Raw genomic sequence first — 20,631 nt, forward strand, 5'->3', positions numbered from 1 at the left:
GGCTAGGTACAAACTAGATCCAAAGAGTACAGAGTGCCACGAGGCAGGGAATATATAACAAAAATGTTTTCCTTTTCTTAAAAGAATTAAGCTGTTAGATTTAAACTTTTAGAGACAAGTTAAAGAAAAAAAGGCAAGAAATGTAGAAGTGAACTTTAAAGCCCACTTCATCACATTTCACATCCATGAACCCTGTTTAAAACAGCAGTTCTCAAGTGTCATCTGAGAAGCCCTGAAAGTCCCAAGTTCCCTCCATCTAGGGAGTCCAGGAGGTCAAAACTAATTTCACAATAATACTGAATGCCATTTTCATTCTCATTCCCCGTTAAGTGTGCAGTGGAGGTTTCCAGATACATGACATGTGATAACATCATAGCTCTAATGGCTAATGGAATGTTTGTATGTGCTTGTTTTTTAAACCTTTCAGTTTTGTTTTCTAATATACTAAACATCAATAGATACAACCGACTTAAAAGTTTTTCAGAATTCTCAGTAATTTTTAATACTATAAAAATATCCAAAACCCCCAGAACTTTTAGGATTATTGTTTTAAAAGATCACGTCTACCAAATACTAAGGTAGGACTAATAACTTCCATCATTCTTAATAATCAAAAACAACACACACACACACACACACACACACACACTCTCTCTCTCTCTCCTAATCAAAACATTCAGTTGGCTTAAGATCTTTGGGCTAGGTAGGGAAATAGCTCAGTGGTAGAGCACATGCTTAGCATGTACAAGGTTCTGGGTCCAATCCCTAGGGACCTCCACTAATAAATAAATATAGAAATAAATAAATATCATCAATGTGATAGCAAGCACTAGATGAAATAATTAAAGTGAAATATGACTGACATGTTAGCAAGTAAAGCTTTACCCTACGTAAAGGCCAGAATTCAATTAAGCATTTTAAAACTCTGGAAAAATCCTTGAACCTAATAATCAATCTCTCAGAATCCCTGAGAAGTATAGGGACTCCAAACTGAGCACTTTAGTGTCTCCTAACATCAACAGAAACATCCAAGTCAAAGCTGACATTTTAAAAATCTATTTCTTATGCTTATATACATTTTTCAAACATGGGTACCAATAATAACATCTGCCTTACTTAAGTCATCTTTCAATTAAATTTGAAAAAATAAAAGGAATTAGAAATGAGAAGGCTGTACTCCATTGCAGAGTTAAATTTGTATTGCAAAATTTACCTGATTTCAATCTTTGTAAATTCTTCATTTCTCCTGTTTTATTAGGAACAGAATCTTTCACTCCAACTGCAGGCTGAATGGTTTTTGAAACAAACCGATTAATAATGTACATTTGATACAATCTGTTGTAATAATTCAAAGGGGGAAGGTCTAGCTCAGTGGCAGAGTGCCTGCTTAGCAGTGCATGAGGTCCTAGGCTAAATTCCCAGCACCCTCATTAAAAAAAAAATTCAAGATAAAAGTACAAAAGTTTTTACCTTCAGGTGAGGATATCTTTCAGTAGAATCTAAAAGCCAAAAGGGACACATAATCAATTATATGTAAATATGAAAGCCAACTATCCATTCATGCAGTTAGTACTGAGTGCAACCCTCATGCTTGCTTTAGAAATGAACACGTTAGGTTTCGGTGTTTTGTTTTTCAGGGGCAGTTAGGACAGCAACAAGACAGAAATTTGAATCCATTATACATACTCAATAAAGAGCAGGAATATAGGTTTAACGAAACATGCAGTTAAGATCTCAAAAGTACGATTATGTTTCAAATGACTTTATAAAATAGAAACGTGCACGTATACCAATGTGAACATGCTGCCTGAGGAGGAGAAAAGCGATCTCCAATCAGAGAAACAAGTCACGGCTCCAAGAAGACAAATGTGAAAGCTGATGGTAAAATGCAACAGCACATCTTTAATGCGACTGACACCATTAGACTACAAGTATTTATCACGCCCTTCAATTTGTCCTGTGATTTAGGAAGTCCACAGCTGTGATGGCAGTTCATTCGAATGTGCAATTCACTTCTCGTCAGAGAAAGTGTTATGAATTGATCAGCTTGGATACACACTTGTAGAATAATCGTTCATAAGCATTTTTTTCCCATACCCACATGGGCTATTGGTATGCCTACATTTCTTGGATCCTCTAGCCATCAAAGTTTCTTGATCCACTCATACAAGAGAGAATGTATACTGTTTTCAATATTGAAATCTGGTGATTAAAAAAAAATTCATCACCACAGAATTATTAGACATTAAAAGTCTTTTATATTTCAAAACCTGTGTAGTATTCACTGAAAATAACAACTTTAGCATTTATGGAATGAATTCTATTATAATTTCTTTTATTTCCAAAATTGGTTTGGTAAGTCAGGCTAATGTTTAAAAGGATGTTTGTGAAACAACTATCTTATCAAAAAATTAGGTATCAGTAAAAAACAAACAAACAAACAAACACCACAGCCAATGCTTCATATTCAAATCAATCTCACTTGAATAACAAATACCAATACAACATAGTATCTTTGAAGCCTGATAGGAGGAGTGGCTGTGGTTTACCCCAATTCTAGGCCGCCTCCTGATTCCAGTATTCTCTGGAGTGGCAACGATCTAACCTTGCTTCTGTACAAATATACTGACGCCATCAAAAAGGCGTTCTCGCAAGTTTCCCCTCAATTCCAAAATCACCTACCTGCGGCCTTTTTTCCCCTCCTTCCTTCCTTTCACTTTCCTCTTCAAAGGTACCTCTAGATCTGTGGTCTTAATGCTTCCCCTTCTCCATTCTTTGGACGGATGATGCCCACCACTTCTTTTCCCTCTCTGCTTAGCAGCAGTATCTTACATCTCTAATTTCTACTTCAACTCTTTGCCTCGCTCTGGCTATGAACGTGCTCAGAAAGAAAAACACAAAATTGTGCTTTTCCTTGATGCTGTTATGTCTTTAACTCCCCAGTGGCTCTTCTTCTAGATTGCCCTAAACACAAGTCTATCCTCTGAGCGTGATCTGAAGACCAGCAACAAGGACATCACCTGAGAGCTTGTTAGAAACGCAGGCCCACTGCTCACAATGTGCACTTTTCACTGGGTCCCCAGGTGACAGAGTAAAATGTGAGCAACTCCGGTCTATACTGAGTCTGCTTCTGCAGCACTCGGACTGAACTGATCCTTCTGAAATCCAGCCGCACGCGTCTCACTGTAACACGTCCCCAAAAGCTCCATCAGGAGTTGCAGACTTTCCAGTGGACTCTTTACCAGGCTCCAGCGCCCCTGACCTCCCCGGAACGCCCCCTGCCCTCTTCCTCTTTCCGACTCTCTTCTGTTGGCCTATGAGACACCATCTTATAAGGCAGCAGCACACTGCATGACACGAAGGTCCAGACATTGATAGCTGACCACACGCGCCTGTGCTCACCCACGGCAGCCACACCCAGCTCTGCGTGATCAGGTACCGCAGTCCTCACTGCCTTCCTAACGATCAGGGGACGGGGGAGTGGGACATTCTGCTGTGCTTCCCGGACAAGCTTTGGTGCTGGAAGCAGCTCACTTCATGCCCATCTCATTTCAAACACTCCTCTTCCTTCTTCTAAAGAACTATTCTACATTCATTACCACCTCCTGCCAGGGACCCCCCTCCTTTTTCTTCATTTACTCCCCTCCTCTCTACCTCTTTCATTCTTCACTCCCTCTTTCCCTCCTCCTGATTTCCTGACTGTCCTCAGGTCACAGAGCATCTTGAAAGAAAGCTAACAACTGAGCTCCTTAAACGGCATTCTAGTTTAATCTCTTGCTGACACCTGGTAAGATATACAATTTACTTCCTTTCCTCCTCTTCTTTCTCACTATACGTTCAACAGGTGATTTTCTTTGGCTGAGAGAATAGATCCAAATCCTTGTTTTAAATCAACATTCTGTTAAATGACTTTTTTTATAAAATACAGTGCTTACTTTCTATTTGTCCATTTAATATATTTTTTTCTCTTAGACCTGCAGCTCCAGATGAATGATCAACATGGTTCGGTAGTTCAATCTTGGAGGTATTCTGTTAAAATTAATATTAATAATGAGATGCAAGATTTCCTGATCCCTTTCTAAGAAAATACCTGTGTTTCCTACCTTATTATTATTTTTTAATTTCCTACTTTAAAAGCAATTAGACTTAAAAACAAAATAAGCATATCCTGGAAACCCAAACATTTAAATAGAAAATTTCATATACACTCTCTCGATCAAGTCTATCTTTTATCTTCAGTTGGCTTTTGACTCTGTAAACTGAGCATGGAAAGCCAGAGCAAATATTTTCATAGACCAAATACTGACCTATGTGCAGATTTCAACAAAGAATTAACTTCAAAACACCAAATTCCATTTTGCATTCCTCGACAAAAGGACACTTAAAAAAATACCTATTTTTATATGTAGAACTGAATTGCTTTGCAGTACACTTGAAACTAACATCATAAACTGACTACACTTCAATAAAAAATAAAATTAAAAATAAATAAACATATTCTTCAGTAAGTATACGTGCTATAAATTTAAAATGTTTCTTAGGACAGACATTGTTTTTAATATTAAAATAACATACTTGGCACGAAAAGAAGCCTTGGAGTCTGTCATGTTGAGTATTAACAGAACACTGTGGAAACTGCTACATTTCAGTAAAGAAAGGCTTAGCAGAATCTAACGATTATTTGATAAAACTTCTATTGATAGGAAAAATAGTTGAATAAAGTACCAAAGTAGAAAGAAAAACATTTATGTTTAAATTAACAGCAGAAAAATTTTAAATGTAGTTATGCAGCTCTTCAAAAAAGTACCATAAGCTTTACTTTACTTAGGGAAGAATAAGAACAGTGTTTAGTGACCATCCGCATGTGCCAGGCCCTTATCATGCACGTTCTCCTTTCTACACACAACGATAGTAAAAGTGATTCTAAGGACGGTTACCCACTTGCTGCTTCCTGGCCACTCCAAGATGCTGGAGTACCGTGATGAGCAGATGTGACCCGCTGTTCTCTCTGTCCGGAACATCCCTCCCCTGGACCTTCGTGTGACTGGCTCCTTCCTGTCCGTCACCTGGCAGCTTTGGTCACACTCAGCTCTTTTCTGACTACCTAAATTCCACCCTTACTCCACCCCCGTCCTAACTACAAACTCCCCCACTGTTGTCGAACCTCAGGCTCTCCACATTCCTTATGTGAAGGACTTACTGTCCCTGATACAGGGTTTCTGTTTACTTGTTCTTCTGTTCCTGCCACTACAGCCTAACCCCTCAACTGCTACATTCAGTGTCTAACTGCCTGGTGCTAGTTGGTGTTCAGGAACAGGAATTTATTTAAGGTCAAAACATCTAAAAATCCCCAGAAGGCGTCAAGTACCAAAGCACTATATACCTATCGGAGATGTTCGATAATAGTTTACTGACACTGAACACACCCCAAATGAGAACTCCCCATGCCCGCTCTAAATTTCCCATTTTATTCTCCTTCAGATTTTAAAAAAGTGTCCTCAACATTTCAGTAGGTCACTAGTGGCCACTGTGATCATTCTGCCTTACATTTCTGTAGCACCCTTTTCAGTTGACAATGTGTTTTCACACTTGTTACCACATTTTTGTTCATGACACATAACCTGAGAGGTAGGTATCAGCACCATGTTTTTGAACGAGGTCACTGACATTCAAACAAGTCAGACAAGTTTTTCCAAGATCCCACAGTGGGTCAGAACCAGGATGCTACCACATCTCCTGACTTCAAGTACGGTGCTGTACCACTAGGCAGGAGCTGCCGAGATCCAAGAGTTCAGGCTCTTCTGACCTCTTTTCACAGCCATCACCTTGGAATAGGTCATCACTACCCTGTGCTTAGCTGCCTTCAAGTTCGGTCGCCATAAAGGTACTCAGTGCACGCTATTTTCTACCCGAAATGGGCTGTCCTCAGTGAAACATCACTAAACCAAACTGCTGGTATTTTAACCCCACATACTTATTACTATTCCCCATGCTTTTGCTTCTCCTGAAATGTTCGTTGCAGATCTACTTGACAATCCAAATATAATACTTTGAAGTCACAAGCACTGTCTTTTCAAGGTCAAAGTGGTAAAACAAAAACACAGTTTTCTTGTGTGTGTGTGTGTGTGTGTGTGTGTTTTTAAGTACAACCTGTTTCTCTCTAAATCTCACTAAGGGTTTTACACATTAATTTATAACAAAGAAACAAACATCTGGTCACAGGCCGACCAAGAACATCTTCTTTAGTTTTTAGAAAATGTAACTTCAGAACCCAAACCGATTCCCTATGACTTCTAAGCCTTGGTTTTTGCACTACATACACCAGTTCCATTAGGTGAGTCTGGAAAATTAACAGAAGTGCAGTCTGCAGTTGTATGACATGTGGCACGGAATGACTTTACTAAGTGTAGGTTAAAATGAGGAAATAATTTTGCTGGGCAAAAGCAAAAGTGAGAAAGCAAAGTCAAAACATCCCTCCGTTTATGTTTTAACATCACGCAATGCTTATATTTGAAAATAATAATAATAGAAGGCAGCACCTCAGAATCCAAGGGTGATTTGACATCCTCCTTTTCTTCTAATCCTAATGCTGAAGTTGCACCTACAAAATGCAGTCACAGATACATTAATGAGAACACATACCACTGGGAAGTTTAAATATATATATAAGTCTATCTCGATTCATGAATATGTCAATAAATTAAAGTGGCAGAAAAGAATTTCAGAAGGTTGAAACATTCTCTGGAAGAAAAGTTGGTCGCAGTTGGGGTATTTATAAAAGAAGATGGCAAAAGAAAAACACTTAAGGAGAAATGGATATCGTATTTGGATTTACACACTTCAGATTTTTTATACTAGCTTTTTTTTTAATGGAGGTACCGGGAATTGAACCCAGGACCTCATGCATGCTAGGCGTGCGCTCTCCCACTGAGCTGTACCCTCCCCCCTCCAACCATACTAGCTTTTAAGCAGAGAAGAAAATCCACAGATGCTCATTGACTCACCACCTTTGTCACTTTTGTGTGCTCCATCTCCATCAGTAGAAATCAACTTGCTATGATCTGCTCGCCCCTTTAGAACACTGTCAACGGTCCGACTGCCGTTCTCTTTTCCCCCAGTTTGTGGCTTTCTTGCTTCTTCCTATAAAAACAAAACCAAGTGTAACAAAAACCCAACTTCAGAAAACATCATATTCCCACACTTGGTCATTCAATCAATCAGTCAGGAAGACAACATATATTTACTATATCCATCAGATCATAGGCATTCTCCTGGGAGAAGCTGGCAATAAATACACAAGACAGATTCTGCTCTATATTCTAGGGGAGGCAGAGACACATGAAAATCAGTCAACACAGACAAGTATCATTCAACAGCTCTACACCTGAAGTGAACAGATACAGTAAGGGCACAAAGGAGAGAAGAGACTTGCTGCATGTCAATAGCTCCGGGAATGCTGGGAAGACCAGGCTGTGTCTTAAAAGACAGACCCAGTGCAAAGAGCAGATGTGAAGGGGGTTCTAAAAAGGGCAGCCTGAGCCCAAGGTCGAGGTGTGAAACAGCATGAGAAGTCACATGGAAAACTAGGACTCAGTTACTGGGGACAGAATGGAGAGACAAAATCTGCTAGATTAAATATAAGACACTGCTTCATTAATTTAAATATGAGGATTTCTAAAAACAGAAAAAAGAATTAGATATGTACATATATATGTATAACCAAATCACTTTACCGCACACCTGTAACTCATACAATACTGTACATCAATTACATTTGAATTAAAAAAAAAAAAACTTCTGTAACCAAAAAGAAAAAAGGTGAGGATCACATTTTCTTTCTGTTGTTCATAAAATCAGCTCTATGTCCTTCAGAAGAGTCTGAGCACTTTTTTCCATGACCTGACTTTTCCTTCTCTTAACTTGAATTTGAGGTAATTTCTATCATAATCTCACTTAACCCCACTGTTTCTGCTGTGTCTGTATAATCATCTCTCTCATTTTGACACTCGTTTATCTTTATATTCATCTTGTCCTTATTAGATGAACCCTTCCCCTTTGTACCCCTGCCCATCTTCATATTCATCCAGCTGTTCTTTCCAGTTGCTTCCTTATTCTTTCTTTTCTTCATGGCGTATTTGAGAACTGTTTATTGCCACCAACCTTTACAAATCTCAGTCCTGCACGTGTACCTCTTGTTATCACACTGTTTTCTATTGTGATCTTGAAGACTTCCATTTCTGTGTAGGATCCTTTTCATCCCCATGAGAATCAGGGGGATGGTAAGTGAAAAAGCACAGGAAGGAAAAGTTGAAAACAAAACAACTTGCCTCTGTAACACCAAGGACCGCTGAAGACGCGAGAGGTTCCGGTGCTGGGAAGGCAGGATGAGAAAAGCCTGGAACTTTGGTTGATGGTTGGGAAAAGGTTGTAACCGCATCTTCATTTTCATTATTAGAATTATTGTCCTCAAAGAAAGTGCTAGTTTCTGGTTTCGAAACACCATCTTTTGCCTCTGCTGTAGTGAAAACAAGGTATGGTAGATGAAATTGTCTATAATTTCTCATCAGTGAAAACGCAAAAAGACAGTCTTCAAATAACTTACTGTTTGTCATGGGTTCTTGCCTGGCCTGAACTGGCTTTGCGAATCTTGGATGTCGGACTTTCTAGAGAAGAAAATAACAGCTTTAAGAACAACAAATATGAAATTGAACACAGTAATTAGAACATTTCCCATTCCCAGATGATCTAACACAAAGAGCGCTGGCTTTGGAGTCATTCAGATATGGATTCAAGTCCTGGGTCTGTCATTTACCAACCTACATCTTCTCACGGGGTGAGGATTATGAGAGATGACCTCAGGGGTCCTAAAATGTTACTTTCTTTACCCTCCATTGATTATTATACAAGCACTATGGTATCCATTAGATGACTTTCTTGACCAAAATGACCTAGAACAAAAACATACCCCTGATAGTTTAGAATCCTATTGAAAAAACTAACATTAAGAAATTTGAAGTAGTTGTTACATTTTGAAATGTGCTTGCATGATTTATATATGTGTGAATAATCTCTCATGGGGGAAATATGAGAGTTTACTTTTTAGCAGTATCTTATTTGGATGAGTTAGAACAGCAAACAGTATAAGCTACTTCTATTCCATTCGCCAAAAAGCTAAAGACAAATGATTGTTCAAATTCAGCTACTTCTAAGAAAGAGGAATAAAAGCAAAAGTAATTCTGAGGGGCAATGGCTCATGAGTGAAAGCCACACACATAGTAAACAGAAAGCTGTCACTAATATACATTCACAGAGGCAGAGTGAGACGGACTGAAAGAACAGACACTGAAGAAGTGTTTTCTGCAAAGAAATATCAGGTTTGGGGCAAATCATTAAAAAAAAAAAGTGGGGAGGAGGAAGAAAAGAAAAAATGAGACAGGACTAGTCAAGTACAAACTTCACGCAAGAAAAAAAGGAAAATGTAAGTATAACAAGGCATGTGGAGAAATACATATAGTTCAGCATTTGTATATAATAGATCAGGGATGTATCAGTATTGTCAGGGATGTATATACTATGAGCGAAAGCCTCTGTTTTACCTTTTTATTATATATGTAAAAATATATAAATTATATATGAAAGTATATATATTCTTCTTCAGCAAGTTTTATAAAAATATCAAAATACATGATATATAAAACATATATATAAAACAAAGGCCTTTGTTCATAGTATATCCCCAATAATGCTGACTTGTATTACTCTACAACTGTTTGTTTGTAAATACCACTATAATAGTAAGAGTTAAATTTTGTCAAAGTCACTCAGTTGAACGTGGTCTTCTCTCCCTACCTGAACGCTGCAAATTATTACTAGAGAGAGAGAGAAAAATAGATTTTAAAAGTTCCTAACACATCAGCTTTCCACCTAGAGAAAGAACTGGTGGTCAGGATTCTAAGGATAATATACAGCTTGAAAAGATATATTGAATAGAACATTAGAGGGGGCTAAAAGAAGGTTAAAAAGTTTTCATCTCAAATTCTAAGCTCACAGTTGGTGGACACTGAAAAACGGACTGTAACCTTTTCCTATTTCTCATATACTTCTTATCTATTTCCTTGGCATTTATGACATACTTCCCCTCGTAACAACTGAACTTTCACAGCCTAAACAAAGGGAATAGAAATTTAAGTCGTATTTTTAGAATCTGAATAGATTTCACTATGACATAGTACGCATATTATATTACCTGTACCATCAAATAGATTTCATTATGATAGAGTGTGCATGTTATAGTACCTGTAGCATGATGCAGAATTCCATGTCTCTTCATGCATTCACATTCAAAAATAATAAAATGCTTCTTACATTTAAGACCTTATTCTCGGTGCTCCAGGAAATGCACAATTACGTTCCCTAATCTCTAGCGGTGTATGCTGATGCAGGGGCTATAAAATGAGTATGTAAATAACTATACTACAAAATATCTGAAACTTGAAGTTTTAGAATGGGACACGAGGACTGCACATACTTTTTAAAACTATAATACAAAAGAATTCTGAAGTAGGTTTTATCATATGGTTGTTATTAGGAGTCTACTTTGAGAGCTGGCTGTTATTTTAAGGAAAACATGTACTCTTCAATTAGATGAAGAGTTTTGAATATACTCGTAATGAGATAATTTAGAAAACACAGAGGAATCTCTTTATATCGTGGATTTTGAGAAACAGAATTTTAATTTCTAAACTTCTGTAATTTCAACTATTATTTTAGTCTTAATGCAGAACCAGAGATAGAAGTAAAGGGAAAAAAAATCCTCTTTCCTCACAACTCTCTGATACCAAAATAAAAAGTGTCCAAGGGGGAAAAAAAAAAGACACATGCCACGTTGTTTTGGAACTGAAAGGCCCCAGGAAGAGGCCATGATGATCACAGTAAGTAGCCGTGTGCACTGAAGATGTCCCTGAGGCACGAGTACTATACAAGTGCCGTCAGTGTGGTTTAAAAGTCAAAGAATCCTTATCCTTGGCCAAGCTTCACACTTCCTCTGCTGTGGGGAAACCTTTTCACAGTAGTTTTCCTGTCACAATCTATTTTCTAGTCCATTTTGCTTCAGCCTCATCTTCAGTATTTACCAAAGTAAAAAAGAAGAAAAAAATTCAACCTGTCATATTTTTATAAAATGGTTTACTCTGACCAACTTTCTGATACAAATGTTAAACAATGATACGCAGACCACTGCTAAATTTTAAGAGTAAATACTATGCAAAACTAAATTCAGAGCAGAAAAATTAATTTCACAAGAAAACACTTTACCTTGGGAGCAAGGTCTAAGTCACCATCTGATGGAGGCCTTGAATCATCAACATCACGTTTGGGTGAAATACTTTGGAGCAAAAATACACATCCAAAATGAGTGAGTTCATTTCTTTCAACAAACAAAAGTGACAAAAGTCTATGCTAAGGGATAAGAAAGCAGATTTGGGAGCCAGGCTGCCTGATGGTTAAGTCACAGGTCAACTACTTGTTAACCATGGAATCACGGCTCAACTAGTCACCCCCTTAAACCACAGCTGCCTAACTAACTAACAGTAAGCTGCAACAGCACAGCTACTCTGCAAAGCTGTTGTGGTGACTGTACGAGGTAACAAATGTCAAGTACACAACACGGTGTCTAACCCAGAGTAGGACACTCAACAAGCCTTGTTTCTTTTCTCTGTGTTCCCTTAGTCAACATATTTTGAAAAATCCATAAAATCCTACCCGATGACAGAGATGTCTTCAAACCTCGGTGAAAACTCAACCACTAAATCCGCTATTAAAGAAAAAAGTAAAATAGATTCTATATCAGCAATAGAAAAATACAGAATATTAAAAGTGTAAGACCAATGTTTTGTTAAAAAGCATTCCTTTGGGACCACACCTGGGGACTACACACTTCAGTGAATATTGAGTATACTCCTGGTAGGTAATTAATGCATAAAAGCCACTTCCCCTCCTTCATATTTATCAAAAAAAAGGGTGTTTATCCAAATTTGATATCTTAAAGTGAACTGCTGTTTACAAGGACCAAAATCCCAACCAAACTTTATGAGACTCACAAAAAAATGGTAATCGTTAGTAGAATCAGCATCATAAACTGACAATGTCCAGCTCACACAGCATGGAGTTTCTGGACGACACCCATGGGACTAACCCACCCTGCCATTTGGCTTTGTCGGCCTCGTGTTATCTGGGCACGGTCATCCTTATTCGCTCACATACGGCCTAGGGCTGCCTTCACACTGCAATGGCAGACATGAGTGGATGTGACAGACACCACATGGACTAAAATATTGACTCTCTGGCCCTTTATAGAAAAAGCTTGTGCATCCCTGCTTTATGTCATAACAGGAAACCCTAAGACTCAAATCGAATATTCTTACTCTTCTGCTCAACATTCTTCGGTGAATCCGTGCAGCTGCCATTGCTGGTTCCCAACTCGACAACCATTTCTTCTTCGTCGTCCTTGCCGGACAATTGCAACTTTTCTTGGATATTCTCTGCTCCAGTATGCGAAGAAGGTAAGCTCTCCTCAGCTGCAAAAAGAGAAATGATTATTCTACAGCCATCACAGTAACTTCATCTCCTTCCCCAGTGGCTGGTTTAGGAAGGAGCACGTGATGTAACCCAGCCAATAAGATGCTAGGGGAAGTCTACCAGAAGCTTCTGTTTTCTTCCTAGTTAACAGAAAACATGCAGAGAGAAGCAGCCCTCCTCGCCTGCAGATACTGTCATGCGAGAATATGATCCTTGGAGCTGCTGCTAATCAGCAGACCAGGAAAGGCGACATCAAACACCAGCAGCCTCACAGCTGAAGGAGGGACGGCATCTGGGATCCTGATGACATCACCGAACCTTCTAAACAATCCTGACTCCTGTTGCTGTCGCCACTGTTACTTAGGGCCCCTATTATTATTTGCAGATGAAAGCATTCTGACAAATTTCCCAAGGTCTACAGCAGACCTCCTCCTTTCTACAGTACTAGAAAGGCTTTCAGAAGTGTGCCTGAGCTAGGTAGTCACCTCATTCCCAACCATTCCTACAGCATCCTTTCTGCACCAACAACATGAAACTCACAGATCCTGCAAAGTTCACTAGCACATCTTAGCCTCTGCACCGCTGTCCTTTCTGCCAAATGTAATCTTCAAAGATGTTCCACCCACCAAACACTGCCCTTCTGCCTCCTTCCCTGGCAAACTTCTACTCGCTCTGCATGGCTTACCTGACATCCTATCCACTTTTAAAAAACTTCTTTCCTCACCATGGACTTAAAGTATTTGGCACATATTAAATACCAATAAAAAATACAGAAAGACAGTTACAAAGTCCTAGTGGGCTCTGGGACACAGTAAGCACAGAATAAAGTAAAGCAAATCATAAAAATGAGGATGACAGTAACAACCTCCCGGAGGCCAGGAACTGTGCTTTTGACCTGTTTGCATTCTGTAACGTCAGAGTGGTGCCTAGTACCTAAAAGACACTCGATAGTCATCTGTTAAGTGAATCAATTAACAGATAAGAACGTTTTCTTTGAAAGTCCTGTTTGAAAAAAATACAGGCATTAACCAGGGACAACTCTGTTGTGTTATGAGCACCTTGAAGACCAAAACTCTGTCTATCCCATCTTTGAATTTCCTACAACAGAAGTTCTTTGCTTGATCCAGGTCTACCAAGTTAAAGGTGCCCTCATACAGTTCCGACTGAACAGCATGCTAGGGGTCACACCTAGGCAACACAGTCTTTTTTTTTTTTTATTTTTTTTATGTGAAGTACTTCTGTGCTTTTATTACAGTTTGTTAAGTCCTGAGTTGTGCTATTTGAGTAATTATTACGACAATCCTTTAACTAATGGCAACAGAAACTCTTGTTCTATCTAACAAAATTATAGTTTCATGACAAGTATCCCAAAAAAGAGAAGAAAACATCTGACTCTCACGAAGGCAACATGTCACATTCTGTTTGCACTTCTGAGGAATGCAATCGGTGAGAGTGAGACCTTGTTGGTATAATGATGTGAAAAGTAACCAGTGCTTCTCAACAAGGCACTGCTTTCCTGACTTTTGCACTATCACTAGGTATGTTTAAAAAACAATCTCTTGTTCGTATGCTGCACACTGGCCCAGCTGTGCAGCTCTAATTGTTGGCCATTTGTTTATAGCACCAGGAAGGTATTGCCGAGCTCCCAGTTTTAAAGACAATCACTTTTTAGTGAGGCTAATCACTATGCAATAACTACCATTCATTTACCCAATGGAATCCATTTGCTGTAAAAATTAAAGATTCCGTTCTGTAACAAGGCCAACTTGTTATAATGTTAGGGGAAATGTACAACAAAGTTAAAAACCTGTTTTTCTTATTTACACAAAGATGTAATATGGGATTTCAGGGGCCATGATTAAATAAATGAATTTCTTTTCAGACAATATTGTCTCAGATTTTAAATTACCTACAATTAACTTCTTAAATAATTCTGAATACTAGACCATTAAGAAAAAATTAATTAAAAAAAAAACAACACATGAAATTTACACACTGGCTTTTTTCACTGCTCTTTCATTATCAGAAGTTCCTCAATCTTACTTTCTTTATCTATGGTAGGCCCAACAAGAGTAACTTATTACCAGAACTCCGTCCTAGGTCGCTATTTTGAGGGGGAGTATTCGGTATCTTTCCGCCTCTGTAGTCGACAATCAGTTGGTAAATGCTACGTACAAAAACAGTGATAAATAAATATTACTACTTGAATACTAATATGACAAACAATTACCAAATATATTAAATTCTTAGATTATTTCAGACAACATCAGAGGTAGTATCAAACCTTCAATTGTCCCATATACTTCAAATTTGTACAATCTACAAACTTTTAAATTTAGCATGTACAATTAAAAAAGAAAAAAACGTTAAGGTGAAGTAGTCATGGGCTGAGGGCAGTACAGCTCAGCAAGTTAACTAGAGCAAGCCTGACATATGGAAGGTATCTCAAACTCAGAAGTCCCAGCTCTATAACCAACAGCTATTTGTTCCTGGAAAAGTTGCTTCTCTTCAGCTCAAAGTCTTCCTTTATAAAACTGGGATCTTACTGTCAGGCAGTTAGTTATTAATACTCATGAGTATTACGAAGATTTAATGAGATAATGTATCCCCCAGATGTTCAGAGAAATAGTGGAAGAATGGAATAATTTCTTCCTGAACTTAAATGCTGGAACTATTTGACAATCCCAGATAAAACCCAATGTGTGTTTTCTTTCCTAGGTGTAACATTTAAATGTGGCAGTTTTCAGAAAATGTTACAAATTACATTACGGTGATTAGCTGTTCTTCGTGGTTTATAATTCAGGGCACCTCGGCTACTACATAATTTGTAGCTACATTTATTTATAAATATATGACCTCATACAAGCATATGTACGAGAACTAAACAAGCCGTCACGCTGAAGTTTACGTGTCGATCACCACGAAGACCACGGAAACTGGATCAGCACAGGCATCCCGGGAGCACAGGTCAATCACGACCCGACTGCAGGACCAGTTTCTTTTTCCTTTTCTTCTTTTAAAGTTTTATTAAAGCTCTTTAGAGAGCAACATCCAGACTCCAGACTCAGCTGCCATGGAGATCCTGTTAAAACTAGTTTTAGTACCAACGCTGCAGCAACAGAATCAAGGGAAACAAGAGAACGATTAGAATGCCCTCGCCCTGCCCCAATGCCTTGTGGGAGAGGACTGTCACTGTGATCTTAGGGAATCCCTTAGGTTCCTGGAAAATTCAAGAGGAAGATTATAGAAGAAAGTCCCCAAAGGAAAATACAGGAGTTTCTGCTCTGCTGAACATTTCAAGACCCAAATAACTAGTTAGAAAAATCACATCTGTGACATTATTTGGACCCCATGCATAGGGGTTACACTGGAACGAAATGGAGACCAGGAGGACCCTAAGGGTAAACGTCTTACAAATCCTGAGATAAAGAACCCTGTGCCCACTGCTCCATCTCACTAGTCCGGCCTTTTGCTGGTTTCCAGCTGATGACGTGAAGGGTCTCACTGCCATCCCCAAAGTGCCTGCTCCCAACTAGGAACTCTTACCTGTCACATAACAAGTAACAGGTCACTTCCAACCTCAGTTTAGAGATAACTGGCACTTTAATGTAAACACTTACTGTTTAAAACCATAATAACAAGCGTATCTTTCAGCAGGCCATCCTTGTGCATCTTGAGAATCGGCATCAACACGTTTCTGAAACAGCAGCTTGACTATGTCCGGTGAGTCATGATATGCAGCAAGCATGAGTGCTGATCTAAAAGAAACAACTTCACCCTTAGGAACTTAGTTAGCTTAACTTAAACAGTTCATCTGATCTATTTTACCAAGTTAATATCCTGCCCACCCCTGGAGAACTGACCATTTACATGCTCGAGTGCTCATCTTTGCAAATTACCTCCAAGGCCAAAATGGACAAAACAGAAGCCTCCTGTCCTACTTGGGTAGCACAGAGTGGAAGTGGCTAATTTAAAGTCCTCTGATGGACAAGAAAGGATGCTGAGGTCACTTATCTGGAGAAGGTAAAGATTTAAATAAAGGATTCCCCATTTCTTTCCTAGTCTGAAATATAATACTTTAAAATCAGCTAGAGGTCGGGTAAGGTGAAGCTGTTTGCAGGCTGAAAACAGTAATATGAATAAAAATGGCAACAAAAATAGTCACGGCTGCAGTGAATCACGCTGAGAAGCATGTGCCCGGCACTAACCTGAATAGTCTACGTGTGGTCTTTCTTAGGCACAACCACCCTTGAAGGATGTACTACGACTCCTTTACGTGACAGGAAACATACTGGTTGGTAATAAGTCACGTCCCCCAGGTAACACACCTGGCCAGCAGGAGAGCTGGGAATTCAACCTCGTCTGACTCTAAAGCCCAGCTCTTTCCTCTTTATCATCCACCAATGACCTGTCTTCTTTAAAGGGAATGTTTATTCAATATTTAAAGCTATTTTTCTTTCTTCTACCATTATCAATTAAAAATAAAAACAAAGTGTACTAGAAATTAAAAAGGATAAAGCCTGATGAGCCCACAGTATCTGGTAATAGTTACTCTCTTAGTGATAACCTAGTAACATCAATATCCTTCAAAGAAAGTAATGTAAAGCAGAGTCATCCAAAAGACAAAACAAACTCCTCTCTGTTTAATACGCATCTTTTAAGGAAAAAAAAGGACCAAGAAGAGGTTAAAAAAAGTTATAAAAGAATGAAGAAATTCAACACTGTCTCATAAGGTAAATTAAAATTAGAGCCCATACTAACAGGACTAAAATGAAATCCCTGAACTACTGTAAGATCGTATGACCAAAAAAATCAGGTTGCAAATGACATCAGTCGCTATCATAAAGGAAGATGAATCCTGCTGCATACTGTTCTTTGTGACACCAGGCAGAATAATTGCTTTTCTACCTAACTGATGATGTGTTGATTCTAAGTTAATCCTCTTCTTATTAAGTTAATCTTTCTGATTGGCTGTTACTACTCTAGAACAACTTTAAGATTTAAAAAAAAAAAAGAGAGAGAGAACAAACTATTGTACCTTTGCAGCTTGTCGACTGCATGTACATTTGCCCCGTTCTCTATCAAAAATTTGACCATTTCTTCTTTGTTCTCCCTGATGGCGAGTAAAAGTGGTGTGAAGTTATCCTGTAAAATATTAAAAACAGTTGACAATGTGTAAAATTACGTATAAATTTCAAAACTGAATTTAAAAACGTAAGTCTCTTAAAGAACTTAAACATATACTATAAGGTAAATAACAAGCAGCCCCTTCCTCCTCGCCCCTTTGTGCCCCTTCTCTTTAAAAGGTTCCTCCTTGGCCGCCTCGAAAGTTTCCCTGTGAAGTCATTCTCTGAAACTCACTTCAGACATTTGCTGGTTCCAAGAACTTTCGCGTCTATCGCAGTGTGTGTCAGGCATTCTCTAGTTACCTGACTGCTCAACTACTACTCCTGACACTCTAAACACTGCTCCAGAGAGAGCCATTTAGCTGCTGAATCAACTACATTTTTAAGGAGCCACGCTGAGGACAAAGATACCATACTGTCTGCAACATGCATAACCTATCCAGTTACAACAATGACTAATCTCATAAAGCTTGCAGACGTTCCAATGGGAATATGATTATTTGCATGTAAAGAAAAAGTTTTTCTTAAACCAACTTATACATTCTAATTTGAAAACTTCCATCCCACTCTTAAGGGATTATTATAAAATATGAAATAGACTATTAATTAATATAGACTGTCTTTAAAATCTTGAAATATTAATCAAAATATACAACAGGAATTGTACATTCAAATGCTAACAGAGGCAACATAGGTAGCCCGAGTAAGTGAAGGTCACAAGTGAGGAGAGCAAACTGGAGAACACATGCCCTACCGAGAAGGGGCCAGTTCTGCAGAGCAGACCACATAGGAGCCTGGGCTCAAGGGGGACCAGATTTGATTCTTTAGGAGAAGTTCTGAAGTGTAGATTTCTGCACAAGTCTCCTAAATTTTAAATGTTGACTCAATGTGTGGAGACAAACTGAACATATCCAGGGCCATGTTTAGTCTATAGCCCACTTGTGTTTTTATGTTTGCTGTGTTTCCAAACAGTTGGGTATAAATCAAGTATTTGTGTGTAAAACCGTGCCTTTCTTTAGAATCATATGTCTTACATACAAAAACACTGGGCCCCAACACGTAATAAAAATTGTGATTAAGACTCACAAGAGTTTTTCCAATGCCTACTAAAACTACAATCGACCTGGATCTAATTCTCCCCAATTGTTAATCAAATGGATTATTAGTTCAGAAGATGGCCGAAACTAAATTATTACAACAATTCCAATTTGTTACTAATTGGTCATGGGTCTTGATGTTTAAAACTGCCATCTTACATGGTATACTTACATATAATGGAATACGACTCAGCCATAAAAAAGAATGAAATAATGCCATTTGCAGCAACATGGAGGGACCTAGAGATTACCGTACTGAGTGAGGTAAGTCAGACAGTGAAAGACAAATCCTATAGGATATCACTTAATATGTGGATTCTAAAATACGATACAAATGAACTTATTTACAAAACAGAAATAGACTCACAGACATAGAAAACAAACTGATCGATACCAAAGGGGAAAGGGGGTGGGAGAGGAATAAATTAGCAGTTTTGGACTAGCAGACACAAATTACTGTATATAAAATAGATGAACAACAAGGTCCTACTGTATATACTACAGGGAACTATACTCAATATCCTGTAATGAACCATAATGGAACAGAATATGAATATATATATAACTGAAAAAGAATATATATGTAACTGAATAAGAATATATATAACTGAATAAGAATATATATATATATATAACTGAATCACTTTGCTGTACACCAGAAACTACCACAACACTGTAAATCAATTAGACTTTAATTAAAAAAAAAACTGTCATCTTGATTATGCTAGGGCTCAGTGAATCTAACAGCTTTAACCAAAAGAAGGCTCATGACTTCCTATTATTGCAATCAGAAAAACCCTACTGTATAGCGATACAGGCCTTCCTCAAAAAAGAACAATCTGAAACAAACAATTTAACCCACCACCAGAATGAATTAGAAAATGAAGAACAAAAAGCCCCAAAAAGCAGCAGGAGGGTAAATAAAAAGATCAGAGAGGAATTAAATACAATAGAGATTAACAAGACCATAGAAAAAAATCAACCAAACCAAAAGCTGGTTTTTTGAAAAAGTAAATAAAATCGACAAACCTCTGGCCAAACTCACAAAGAAGAAAAAAGAGAGCACAAATTAGCAAAATAAGAAAGGAAAATGGAGAAATTACAACAAACAAAATAGAAATACAGAATATCATACGAGAATATTATGAAAAACTATATGGAACCAAACTGGATAACCTAGAGGAGATGGACAAGTTTCTGGAAACATACTGTCCACCAAGACTGAATCAAGAAGAACCTGAACACTTGAACAATCCGATCACTAGAAAGGAAATAGAAACAGCAAATAAAAACCTCCCTACAAATAAAAGTCCAGGACCAGACGGCTTCACCGGGGAATTCTACCAAACATACAAAGAAGAACTCATACCAGTACTTCTCAAACTCTTCCAGATGATTGAAAACGAGGGAATACTCCCAAACTCATTCTATGAAGCCACCATCACCCTGATACCAAAACCAGGCAAAGACACTACAAAAAAAGAGAATTATAGGCCAATATCACTGATGAACTTTGACGCCAAAATCCTCACCAAAATTTTAGCAAATAGAATCCAACAACACATAAAAAAGATTACACATCATGACCAAGTGGGGCTCAGCCCAGGGACACAAGGGTGGTTCAACATGCACAAGTCAATCAATGTAATACATCACATCAACAAGAGAAAGGACAAAAACCACATGATCATCTCAATCGATGCAGAAAAAGCATTTGATAAAATTCAACATCCATTTATGACAAAAATTCTCACCAAAGTGGGTATAGAGGGAACATACCTCAACATAATAAAAGCTATATATGGCAAACCTACAGCCAGCATAGTACTCAA

General features: G+C 38.2%; 1 protein-coding gene across 1 annotated transcript in view; it reads right to left on the minus strand.

Moving 5' to 3' along the window:
• LOC102527463 (coiled-coil domain-containing protein 144A-like) overlaps positions 1–20,631 on the minus strand; it is a 192,131-nt gene that overhangs the window by 45,790 nt on the left and 125,710 nt on the right. Inside the window, 13 exon segments of the mRNA XM_072951579.1 lie at positions 1,214–1,286; positions 1,471–1,499; positions 3,936–4,029; positions 6,540–6,601; positions 7,005–7,140; positions 8,328–8,515; positions 8,603–8,663; positions 11,314–11,383; positions 11,761–11,812; positions 12,423–12,575; positions 14,661–14,743; positions 16,197–16,334; positions 17,615–17,721. Of these exon segments, the coding sequence (XP_072807680.1) occupies positions 1,214–1,286; positions 1,471–1,499; positions 3,936–4,029; positions 6,540–6,601; positions 7,005–7,140; positions 8,328–8,515; positions 8,603–8,663; positions 11,314–11,383; positions 11,761–11,812; positions 12,423–12,575; positions 14,661–14,743; positions 16,197–16,334; positions 17,615–17,721 (1,246 nt within the window).

Source organism: Vicugna pacos, chromosome 28, assembly GCF_048564905.1.
Source record: "Vicugna pacos chromosome 28, VicPac4, whole genome shotgun sequence".
NCBI lineage: Eukaryota > Metazoa > Chordata > Mammalia > Artiodactyla > Camelidae > Vicugna > Vicugna pacos.